General features: G+C 52.0%; 1 protein-coding gene across 1 annotated transcript; it reads left to right on the top strand.

The window, feature by feature from the left end:
* The first annotated feature begins 3,130 nt into the window (after window positions 1–3,130).
* PPT2 (palmitoyl-protein thioesterase 2) lies at window positions 3,131–11,698 on the top strand. The gene is made up of 9 exons (XM_072122912.1): window positions 3,131–3,589; window positions 4,424–4,597; window positions 5,211–5,367; window positions 8,491–8,586; window positions 9,079–9,186; window positions 9,289–9,372; window positions 9,451–9,535; window positions 9,645–9,699; window positions 10,921–11,698. Exons 1-9 carry the CDS (start codon window positions 3,575–3,577, stop codon window positions 11,062–11,064), a joined length of 918 nt encoding a protein of 305 aa, XP_071979013.1. The 5' UTR covers window positions 3,131–3,574; the 3' UTR covers window positions 11,065–11,698.
* The last annotated feature ends 1,114 nt before the right edge of the window (window positions 11,699–12,812 follow it).

The raw sequence follows: 12,812 nt of genomic DNA, 5'->3' as shown, positions 1-12,812 counted from the left end.
TACACGCAGGAGATATATGTGACCGGTACACGCAGGAGATATATGTGACGGGTACACACAGGAGATATATGTGACCGGTACACGCAGGGGATATATGTGACCGGTACACGCAGGGGATATATGTGACCGGTACACGCAGGGGATATATGTGACCGGTACACGCAGGAGATATATGTGACCGGTACACGCAGGAGATATAAGTGACCGGTACACGCAGGGGATATATGTGACCGGTACACGCAGGAGATATATGTGACCGGTACACGCAGGGGATATATGTGACCGGTACACGCAGGAGATATATGTGACCGGTACACGCAGGAGATATAAGTGACCGGTACACGCAGGGGATATATGTGACCGGTACACGCAGGAGATGTATGTGACCGGTACACGCAGGAGATGTATGTGACCGGTACACGCAGGGGATATAAGTGACCGGTACACGCAGGGGATATATGTGACCGGTACACGCAGGAGATGTAAGTGACCGGTACACGCAGGAGATGTATGTGACGGGTACACGCAGGGGATATATGTGACGGGTACACGCAGGAGATATATGTGACCGGTACACGCAGGGGATATATGTGACCGGTACACGCAGGAGATATATGTGACCGGTACACGCAGGGGATATATGTGACCGGTACACGCAGGAGATATATGTGACCGGTACACGCAGGGGATATATGTGACCGGTACACGCAGGGGATATATGTGACCGGTACACGCAGGGGATATATGTGACGGGTACACGCAGGAGACATATGTGACCGGTACACGCAGGGGATATATGTGACCGGTACACGCAGGAGATATATGTGACCGGTACACGCAGGGGATATATGTGACCGGTACACGCAGGGGATATATGTGACCGGTACACGCAGGAGATATATGTGACCGGTACACGCAGGGGATATATGTGACCGGTACACGCAGGGGATATATGTGACCGGTACACGCAGGGGATATATGTGACCGGTACACGCAGGGGATATATGTGACCGGTACACGCAGGAGACATATGTGACCGGTACACGCAGGGGATATATGTGACCGGTACACGCAGGGGATATATGTGACCGGTACACGCAGGAGATATATGTGACCGGTACACGCAGGAGATATATGTGACCGGTACACGCAGGGGATATATGTGACCTGTACACGCAGGAGATATATGTGACCGGTACACGCAGGGGATATATGTGACCTGTACACGCAGGAGATATATGTGACCGGTACACGCAGGGGATATATGTGACCGGTACACGCAGGAGATATATGTGACCGGTACACGCAGGGGATATATGTGACCGGTACACGCAGGGGATATATGTGACCGGTACACGCAGGAGATATATGTGACCGGTACACGCAGGGGATATATGTGACCTGTACACGCAGGAGATATATGTGACCGGTACACGCAGGGGATATATGTGACCGGTACACGCAGGAGATATATGTGACCGGTACACGCAGGGGATATATGTGACCGGTACACGCAGGAGATGTATGTGACCGGTACATGCAGGGGATATATGTGACGGGTACACGCAGGAGATATATGTGACCGGTACACGCAGGGGATATATGTGACCGGTACACGCAGGAGATATATGTGACCGGTACACGCAGGGGATATATGTGACCTGTACACGCAGGAGATATATGTGACCGGTACACGCAGGGGATATATGTGACCGGTACACGCAGGAGATATATGTGACCGGTACACGCAGGGGATATATGTGACCGGTACACGCAGGAGATATATGTGACCGGTACACGCAGGGGATATATGTGACCTGTACACGCAGGAGATATATGTGACCGGTACACGCAGGGGATATATGTGACCTGTACACGCAGGAGATATATGTGACCGGTACACGCAGGGGATATATGTGACCGGTACACGCAGGAGATATATGTGACCGGTACACGCAGGGGATATATGTGACCGGTACACGCAGGGGATATATGTGACCGGTACACGCAGGAGATATATGTGACCGGTACACGCAGGGGATATATGTGACCTGTACACGCAGGAGATATATGTGACCGGTACACGCAGGGGATATATGTGACCGGTACACGCAGGAGATATATGTGACCGGTACACGCAGGGGATATATGTGACCGGTACACGCAGGGGATATATGTGACCGGTACACGCAGGAGATATATGTGACCGGTACACGCAGGGGATATATGTGACCTGTACACGCAGGAGATATATGTGACCGGTACACGCAGGGGATATATGTGACCGGTACACGCAGGAGATATATGTGACCGGTACACGCAGGGGATATATGTGACCGGTACACGCAGGAGATGTATGTGACCGGTACATGCAGGGGATATATGTGACACCTATGGAGGTACATATGATTGACACACTTGTGGGGTATCCATGATTTGTGGGGTATCTGGGTTACACTTGTGTGATTTGGGTGCAGGGTGATTACTGTGATCCCTATTGTTATGATTCCCCCTTTATTCACTACAGGGAGCGGTTGCTATGCACTGGTTACTAAGGAAGCCGTCCAGGCGGAGGAGCCGGAGGACGGAAGTGACGCAGTGGTGAAGGGGCGTGGTCTGTGCTGAACATCTGCTGTGTAAACAAGGGAGGAGAGAGACATCACAGGGAGAGGAAGAGAGAGAGAGAGAGTGCAGGGATAGAGAGCCAGAGAGAGACATCAGCCACCAGAGAGACTGCACAGGGAGAGAGAGAGTGCAGGGATAGAGAGCCAGAGAGAGACATCAGCCACCAGAGAGACTGCACAGGGAGAGGGAGACATCACCAACCAGAGAGAGAGACAGACACAGCCACCACAGAGAGAGAGAGTGCAGGGATAGAGAGCCAGAGAGAGACATCAGACACCAGAGAGACTGCACAGGGAGAGGGAGACATCACCAACCAGAGAGAGAGAGAGAGTGCAGGGATAGAGAGCCAGAGAGAGACGTCACCCACCAGAGAGACTGCACAGGGAGAGGGAGACATCACCAACCAGAGAGAGAGACAGACACAGCCACCACAGAGAGAGAGAGAGAGAGAGAGTGCAGGGATAGAGAGACATCTCCCACCAGAGAGAGAGACACACACACATCAGCCACCACAGAGAGAGAGAGAGTGCAGGGATAGAGAGCCAGAGAGAGACATCAGCCACCAGAGAGACTGCACAGGGAGAGGGAGACATCACTCACCAGAGAGAGAGGGCTGCCATACAGGAGAGTGCAGGGACTGGTGAAGAGACTGCCAGAGAGAGACCGGCACATAGTGTGAGAGACAGCACTGCAGGAATAGAATAGAGCGCAGATCTGCCAGAGAAAGACATCCTGTATTGAGAGCATAAGGGGATACAATAGAGTGAGGGTCTCAGAGCCTTCTGCTGGAGAGAGACATCTGATAGCGAGACCACAGGGTCAGAGATAAGAGACCCTCACAAAGTGCTGCCCTGGAGGGACTGATGAGATAAGAAGCTGCCGGGTACCAGAATGAGACTGCTGGAGAGAGCGCCATAGACCGCGAGACCGCCCGCACACCACCAGGAGAATGAGACGCCAGAGAGTAAGATGAGAGCGCTCGTGTCCTGACATGATTGGGTTAATGCTTTATGGTCCGATCCTCCTGCGATCAGACAGAACTGATGTATTTACAATGTGAAAGTCCCAGAAACCTTCCCTCTGTGTCGTATACTGTAGATTTAAAGGGCAGGATCACTTTCCATAGTCATACAATGAGCCGTGTGTTTGTGTGGGGGGGTTCATGTAACTTAAGGGGTTAATGCATGTACATCTGCCCCAGAGAGCCGGGTGATTGCCCGTCTGCTCGGCTGCTGTTGTAGTGGGGCACACCATGGGTTAATACGTGAGGCTGCTACACTATGATACGGCATGTGAAAGGTTACATATGGGACGAGGACTTCCTTGGTGTGTACTGGAAAGTGATGGGTTAATACGGTAATGCGCAGGGGACGTGTTCACCTACACGTATGGCAGGCGAGGGGTTACGGCAGGACACAATGGCACATACGGGGTTAACTGGGTTATTGGGCACCTGAAGATATTTACCTGGAAGTAGGTGAAGGGTTAATCATAGCAGGGCAGGCCATGGCGTGTGATGGGTTAATACAGTACCAGAGTAATGGGGCAGATGGAGCCTCAGTGCTTGGTAGACTAGGGGTTAATTTACGTTGGGGTCACTTAGCTTGATGAAATTCAAGGAACCAAAGGCTGAAGGAGGTGAATAGTGGGGGGAGAGCGCCCCCTGGGGGGAGGTGGCTGGAGCCTGTATGGGAGGGGCAGGGATGCCAAGGTGCCAGCTCAGCGGACATATGACTGATACACACATCTCACGTGCCATGCATCACTCGGGTCCCAGCATCTCTCTGATTCTTTGTAGGGGACTCTATCCATGGCTGAGACCTCCCGCCTGGCAGTGCCAGCCCTCTTCTTCTTTGTGCCCCTGCTGCTGTGGATGGCAGACCCCACACACGGGTACAAGCCGGTTATCCTGGTCCACGGCCTTTTTGACAGTCCTGCCAACTTCAAGTATCTGGTGGAGTTCATCAACAAGGTAAGAGGGGGCTAAGGGGTGGGCGAGGGGCATGGGACGGGCACAGTTCTCTCAGAGAAGAGTCTGGGACTGCTAGTGGGATCGGAGAGGAAAGCCTGGCATAGTTTGAATGTCTATGGTATAGGAGGCTGGTAACAATGGTGCGCAGCGAAAGGGTAGGCTGGTGCGCAGGGGGGGGGCTGGCACAGATGCTGGGTTGGTGAGAGGGGAGGCTGGTGCGCAGGGGGGGGGCTGGCACAGATGCTGGGTTGGCGAGAGGGGAGGCTGGCGCTGCTGCTGTGCAGAGAGGGGAGGCTGGCGGAACAGGTGCGCAGTGAGGGGAGGCTGGCGCAGGGGTGAGGGGAGGCTAGCGGAACTGGTGCGCAGTGAGGGGAGACGCTGGTGCTGCTGGTGCACAGTGAGGGGACGCAGGCTGCTGGTGCGCAGAGAGGGGAGGCTAGCGGAACTGGTGCGCAGAGAGGGGGGGCGGGTGCTGCTTGTGGCGCAGGGGGGGGGGGAGGCTGGTGCAGTTGGTATGTATGAGGATGCTACAACCCGCAGGGCTCTGGGTGTGTGTGACGTTGGGCACATCCTCCGCCTGGCATCGTCTGTACATGATGTAATCTTCCCGCAGTCTCACCCGGGCACCAATATCTCGGTGCTGGACCTGTTTGACCACAGAGCGAGTCTCCAGCCCCTCTGGAAGCAGGTGATGGGATTCCGGGAGGCCATCTACCCCATCATGCAGAACGCTGGCAAGGAAGGGGTGCACCTGCTGTGCTATTCACAAGGTGAGGACTACTCCACCCAGCATCACTTATGTGATTGACCCCCTCAACTACAACTCTCAGGGGATCTGCTCCAGCCAGTCACATGACCCCGGTGTTATTCATGTCTGTGATTGGCTGGAAAGCTGCGTGTCTCTGTCAGACTGTCTCATGACTGTCATCCCGGGGGGGGGGGGGGGGCGCTGTCTGTCTCCGAGACTTCCAGTTGTTCCGAGTAATTTCATTCCAATGTTTCCAGTCATCTGACAAGACACGTGGAGACGCCTGGAAGCGCGGACACAATAACTCCCATCTTCCGATTACACATCCATCACGTCAGGAAAGTCGCTGATGCCTTAAAGGGGAACTCCACCCAAACCTGACGCTTCTCATGTGATCCCTCACCTCCTGTCCGTCATAGACCTCACTGTATGGTGCAATTACATGGACTGCCCAGAGGGGGAGACATGCAATCACTGCTGATAGCAAGACACAGAGGAGCAGGATAGTCACACTGTCCTCCCAGCAGGCTCTCTCCAGCTACCCATGTGTTCCTGCGCTGAGGCATTATGAGATTGATAGCAAAATCACAATATAAATAAGAGAATCTTATGGAGTGTATTAGCAGATTTTACTGTGCAATCCGACCATTGTGTATGTTGTTAGTAGCAGCAGGACTGTGAAATATGGATTTATATTCCAGGATTGTATCTTCTCCAGGTGCATTGGGGACACATCCTCACACTGCTGTGCTCTGTTCAGCCAGTGTTAGGTATTGTCCCTGGATAGCTGTGTAATTATACTGATCTGAATGTTAGTAGCAGCAGGACTGTCAATATGGATTTACATTCCAGTATTGTAGCTGCACCAAGTGCATTAGAGGCACATCCTTACACTGCTGTGCTCTGTGCTCTCTGCAGCCAGTGTTGGTTATTTTTCCTGGAGATCTGTGTAATTATACTGATTTGTATGTAAGTAGCAGCAGGATGGATTTATATTCCAGGATTGTAGCTGCACCAAGTGCATTAGGGGGTGTTTGGTATCGTTCCTGGAGATTGATGTAATAATACTGATTTGTATGTTGTTAGTAGCAGCAGGATAGACTGGGGGCTCATCCTCACACTGCTGTGCTCTGTGCTCTCTGCAGCCAGTGTAGATCTGTGCAATCATACTGATGTGTATGTTAGTAGCAGCAGGAAGGACTGGGGGCTCATCCTCACACTGCTGTGCTCTGTGCTCTCTGCAGCCAGTGTAGATCTGTGCAATCATACTGATGTGTATGTTAGTAGCAGCAGGAAGGACTGGGGGTGCATCCTCACACTGCTGTGCTCTGTGCTCTCTGCAGCCAGTGTAGATCTGTGCAATCATACTGATGTGTATGTTAGTAGCAGCAGGAAGGACTGGGGGCTCATCCTCACACTGCTGTGCTCTGTGCTCTCTGCAGCCAGTGTAGATCTGTGCAATCATACTGATGTGTATGTTAGTAGCAGCAGGATAGACTGGGGGCTCATCCTCACACTGCTGTGCTCTGTGCTCTCTGCAGCCAGTGTAGATCTGTGTGATCATACTGATGTGTATGTTAGTAGCAGCAGGATGGACTGGGGGCTCATCCTCACACTGCTGTGCTCTGTGCTCTCTGCAGCCAGTGTAGATCTGTGCAATCATACTGATGTGTATATTAGTAGCAGCAGGAAGGACTGGGGGTGCATCCTCACACCGCTGTGCTCTGTGCTCTCTGCAGCCAGTGTAGATCTGTGTAATCATACTGATGTGTATGTTAGTAGCAGCAGGATGGACTGGGGGCTCATCCTCACACTGCTGTGCTCTGTGCTCTCTGCAGCCAGTGTAGATCTGTGCAATCATACTGATGTGTATATTAGTAGCAGCAGGAAGGACTGGGGGTGCATCCTCACACCGCTGTGCTCTGTGCTCTCTGCAGCCAGTGTAGATCTGTGTGATCATACTGATGTGTATATTAGTAGCAGCAGGAAGGACTGGGGGCTCATCCTCACACCGCTGTGCTCTGTGCTCTCTGCAGCCAGTGTAGATCTGTGCAATCATACTGATGTGTATGTTAGTAGCTGCAGGATGGACTGGGGGCTCATCCTCACACTGCTGTGCTCTGTGCTCTCTGCAGCCATTGTAGATCTGTGTGATCATACTGATGTGTATATTAGTAGCAGCAGGAAGGACTGGGGGCGCATCCTCACACTGCTGTGCTCTGTGCTCTCTGCAGCCAGTGTAGATCTGTGCAATCATACTGATGTGTATGTTAGTAGCAGCAGGAAGGACTGGGGGCTCATCCTCACACTGCTGTGCTCTGTGCTCTCTGCAGCCAGTGTAGATCTGTGCAATCATACTGATGTGTATGTTAGTAGCAGCAGGATAGACTGGGGGCTCATCCTCACACTGCTGTGCTCTGTGCTCTCTGCAGCCAGTGTAGATCTGTGTGATCATACTGATGTGTATATTAGTAGCAGCAGGAAGGACTGGGGGCTCATCCTCACACTGCTGTGCTCTGTGCTCTCTGCAGCCAGTGTAGATCTGTGTGATCATACTGATGTGTATATTAGTAGCAGCAGGAAGGACTGGGGGCTCATCCTCACACCGCTGTGCTCTGTGCTCTCTGCAGCCAGTGTAGATCTGTGCAATCATACTGATGTGTATGTTAGTAGCTGCAGGATGGACTGGGGGCTCATCCTCACACTGCTGTGCTCTGTGCTCTCTGCAGCCATTGTAGATCTGTGTGATCATACTGATGTGTATATTAGTAGCAGCAGGAAGGACTGGGGGCGCATCCTCACACTGCTGTGCTCTGTGCTCTCTGCAGCCAGTGTAGATCTGTGCAATCATACTGATGTGTATGTTAGTAGCAGCAGGAAGGACTGGGGGCGCATCCTCACACTGCTGTGCTCTGTGCTCTCTGCAGCCAGTGTAGATCTGTGCAATCATACTGATGTGTATGTTAGTAGCTGCAGGATGGACTGGGGGCGCATCCTCACACTGCTGTGCTCTGTGCTCTCTGCAGCCAGTGTAGATCTGTGCAATCATACTGATGTGTATGTTAGTAGCAGCAGGAAGGACTGGGGGCTCATCCTCACACTGCTGTGCTCTGTGCATTGATCTATATGTGTTCCCCCCATTCAGGAGGACTGATCTGTCGGGGTCTCCTGGAGACGATGCCAGACCACAACGTGGACACGTTCATCTCGCTGTCCTCTCCTCAGATGGGGCAGTACGGAGGTGAGGCGCGGGGCGCGGGTCCTTTCCCTCTTCCTCGTTTCACTTACTTTTGTGTTTTCTCACTTCTGTCCGTGTGAAGTTTGTAGAAGTGAAATATCAGAATGTCCTGGACGTGGACGTGGCAGCGTGCGTGCTCCTCGCAGGTGTCTGCCACTTCTTCCCCCTTTTTCATGGAGAAGTTAAAGTTTTGGTTTCCCATCGGAGAAGTTTGGTGAAACTTTTCTTGAACTGAACTCTTAAAGGGATATTGTCATTAGTAGAGTCTGAGCTGCAGTACCACATGCAGCCTGTGCACAAGGGGGCGCTGTGTTTTATAGATCCTGTAGGACGACCCCATAGAATCCCCATAGACAGACGTCATGGGGGCCGGAGCTCGTAATAACCTCTTATTCCCGTATTATTAATGTCATGTACTAATATAATCACTCAGGACACGACTGCTGCTCACTTAAAGGGGAAGGCTGATCTGTAACCAGGTGACTTCCCTTGCAGACACGGATTACCTGCGCTACCTGTTCCCCACGTACGTGAAGGCCAATCTGTACAGGTTCTGCTACACGGGGTTCGGGCAGAGCATCTCCATCTGTAACTTCTGGAACGGTGAGCCCCGAGCGGAGACCCCCGCGCTGCACGTGGCCTTCCTCCGGGGGGCGCTAGGTCAGTGTATGAGCTGTCAGTAGTGATAGATGTCTCTGCTTTCAGATCCTCATCACCACGACATGTACATCAATAGCAGCGATTTCCTGGCGCCTATAAACTCTGAGCGGCCCGAGCCGAACACCACAGGTAGGTCACATGGTGCAGCCCCCCATAAGTCACATGTGTCTCCCCCCCCCCCGTGCTCAACTTCCCCCTAATCCACAGAATGGAAGAAGAACTTCCTGCGCCTCCGCAAGTTAGTCCTCATCGGCGGCCCCAGCGATGGCGTCATCACCCCCTGGGAGTCCAGGTACGGAGGTGGCGGGGGTCTGCAGATGTGTGGGGGGGGGGGGTCCCGCAGAGGTGGCTGGGGGTGCCCGCAGTGGTGCGTTTTCTCATTCACTATTTTGTCTTTTCAGCCACTTTGCATTCTACAATGAGAATGAGACGGTGCTGGAAATGCGAGAGCAGAAGGTTGGTGCTTCCTTCATTGTATGAACAGGAACAGCGCCACACCTGTCCGCTGGTTGTGTCTGGTATTGCAGCTCCACTTTACTTAATGGAGTTATTAGTGAGCTGCAGTACCACACACCACGTGTGCACAGGTGGGGTGCTGGAAAGGTAGCATACACTGTACCCCTTAAAGGGGGATTACATTTATTACAATCTATCTAGCACTGTGCCATACATTGTATTGTGGCCATGCTTGGTATTGCAGCATTGCAACCAGAATACCAGGGTACCCATAGGCTGCAACTAACAAGCCCTCAGATGCAAGAGAGATACCTGGGGGGGGGGGGGGGGTTAAAGTCCCAGACATGTTATACCTCACCCTGTCAGAGTCATATCTACCTGTAGGGGGCGCTGTATGCAAACAGATACCAGTCTCCTGGACAAGGAGAACTCATCACCTTCAGGGACTTTCTATCATTAAAAGGATGTGTCCAGTTCTGCAGTTTTTAGATTCTGCACATTAAATTCCTTGCTATTGGCAGGATCTCTGCTTGCTGCCATTGAATAAAAACTTTGAATCTAAAAGTTTTTAAAACCCAAGTATATCATGTGCTGCAATACTGGTTAAAGGGACGGTCTCACTTACCTGAAAAATATAAAACAAGGACCAATCTCTCCAGCTCGGCCGCTCCTGCCATTACTGATCCGTGTTACAGGAGAGAGAATATAACGTAGACCCAAGGGGGCGACACCAGGAGCAAAATGGAGGGTGATTCTATGTGATGAGACATCAGGATGAGGTCAGTGATTGGCCGGCACAGATCACCTGTACATAGATGCGCTAAATCCTTAAAGGGATATTCTTATCTGTACTGTGGATCTATCTCCAAAGTAGAGCCTTAGCTGCAGTACCATATACAGCCTGTGCACAAGGGGGGCGCTGTGTTGTATAGATCCTGTAGGACAACCACTATATAATTTTTTGGTATTAAGGGCCAATAAGTTTCTTACAGCAGGAGGTAGACTGCGCCATTCTCTGTGTAGTGGTCAGACCGGGTGACTGCAGATCAGATTCCATTCATTGCAGTTACCCAGTTCAGCCACTACACAGAGAGGGGAGCTGTCCGCTTTCTGGTCATTCTGAGTGAATTAGTGTAAAGCTTATGTGTAGGGGGGGGGGGGGGCTGGATGTTGGACCCCTGCCAATCATGTAAATAAATATGTAACCCCCTCCTCCCTCAGGTGTACCAGGACGACAGCTTTGGCCTCCGCACATTGGACAAGAGGGGAGGCATCACTGTGTACTCCATCCCCGGCGTGGTTCACACCATGTGGCACTCCAACGAGACCGTCTTTAAGGAATGTATCGAGAAGTGGCTGACCTAAGCCGACCAAGACACCCCCCGTCTTATGCCCCCCAGTGCAGAAGGACCTGGACCCCTGGCACCTCAGTGTTTATCTCCTCGTGTCCTTAATCCCCAGGCCTCCCCGGACTATGGGCCTCCACCCCAGGCCTCCCCGGACTATGGGCCTCCACCCCAGGCCTCCACGGACTATGGGCCTCCACTCCCTGCCTTATTCCCCCCAGGCCTCCAGCCTCCAGCAGTCTCCATTATGTGATCCTGGAGGGTGGAATGTTTTGTGTTTGTAACTTTTCGGGAAACCCTTTGCACAATGGGGGGGGGGGGGGGTGTCAATGCTTGATGTCGTACAAACAGGGATCTTCTACCTCTGCGCCTCCAATCCTCTGCTGTCACATTACGGGGTATCAGGGCGCTGCTATGGTACCTGTAGGGGGGCGTCTGCTGAGGTCATGGGGTGATCATGGTACCTGTAGGGGGCCGTCTGAGGTCATGGGGTGATCATGGTACCTGTAGGGGGCGTCTGCTGAGGTCATGGGGTGATCATGGTACCGCACCTACACTCTGCAGAGGGCGGCCAATTTTCCAGGATTCCCACCAAATCCAGATTTCAGGAGCTTTACTCTGCCTGCAGGAGGGGGGGTCATACAATACTGAACCCCGAGGAGGAGGAGGAGGGGGCCGTGTGCACATAACGATATCAGGGCCACTGTTGTTTACTGTTTTTCTGGATTTACTGGAACGTTGGGTGAAGTAAATGGACAAATCGGGGCAGATTTATCAAGCTGTCTGAAAGTCAGAATATTTCTAGTTGCTCATGGCAACCAATCACAGCTCAGCTTTCATTTTACCAGTGCTCATGAATATTTCAAAGTGGAGCTGTGATTGGTTGCCATGGGCAACTAGAAATATTCTGACTTTCAGACAGCTTGATATATCTGCCCCACCGTGTTTAAAGGGCATCTACCACCAGGATGAAGGATTGTAAACCACGCACTGACATCCTGGTGTGTGCCCGCCTCTGACAGGATCCACTCTTCTTTTAGATTCTTACTCCCTTGTTTTTAAGAAAAAAAGGCTTTAACTATTATGTAAATGAGTCCGAGGAGCTCCTCATGCTCATGTGCATAATTGTCAAAGTTTTTTAAAATAAAAACCAGGACATAAGTAACTTAAAGAAGAGCAGATCCCACCAGAGGGGGCGCTCACCAGTATTTACAACCACCCTGGTCACATGACACGAGGATCTGCCTTTATACCTGGTAAAATAACAAAGTTGATTTTCTGGGGATGTGAAGGAAACAGTCTTTAGCTAAAAGAAGGGCGGCGTCTAGGTAAGACGGCTCTATGGGAACCTGTCACCAGCTGTATATGTGACAAATGTGGTGATTGGTTCCCTGTAACACTGGCCGCGTGGTAGGTGGGCCTCGTTGTCACGGTCGCCTCCTCTGCAGGATGTAAGGGGTTAAAGGAAACCTACCACTTACAAGTGGTAGGTGTAGACACATATACATGGCACCAGCTCAGGGTGAGTTCAGGGTGAGCTGGTGCCAGAGCATATTTTTGTTAGGGGAACAAAGCCCCTAACACGGGGAAACAGGCCGTGCTAAGTTGCGCAGGCGCGCTTGTGCTGGGGAGATCGGTGACGTCACCGGCTCTCCAGCACTTTAGAATCCGGCGCACGCACGGGCATGGTGCGCCGTGCCCAAGTGCGGCGCGCCGAGTTATAAGTTAATATAACTTATAAAACGGCAATAGGGGCTTTGTTCCCCT

This window comes from Engystomops pustulosus, chromosome 9 (genome assembly GCF_040894005.1).
Source record: "Engystomops pustulosus chromosome 9, aEngPut4.maternal, whole genome shotgun sequence".
Classification (NCBI taxonomy): domain Eukaryota; kingdom Metazoa; phylum Chordata; class Amphibia; order Anura; family Leptodactylidae; genus Engystomops; species Engystomops pustulosus.
This window is presented reverse-complemented; position numbering and strand designations above follow the sequence as displayed.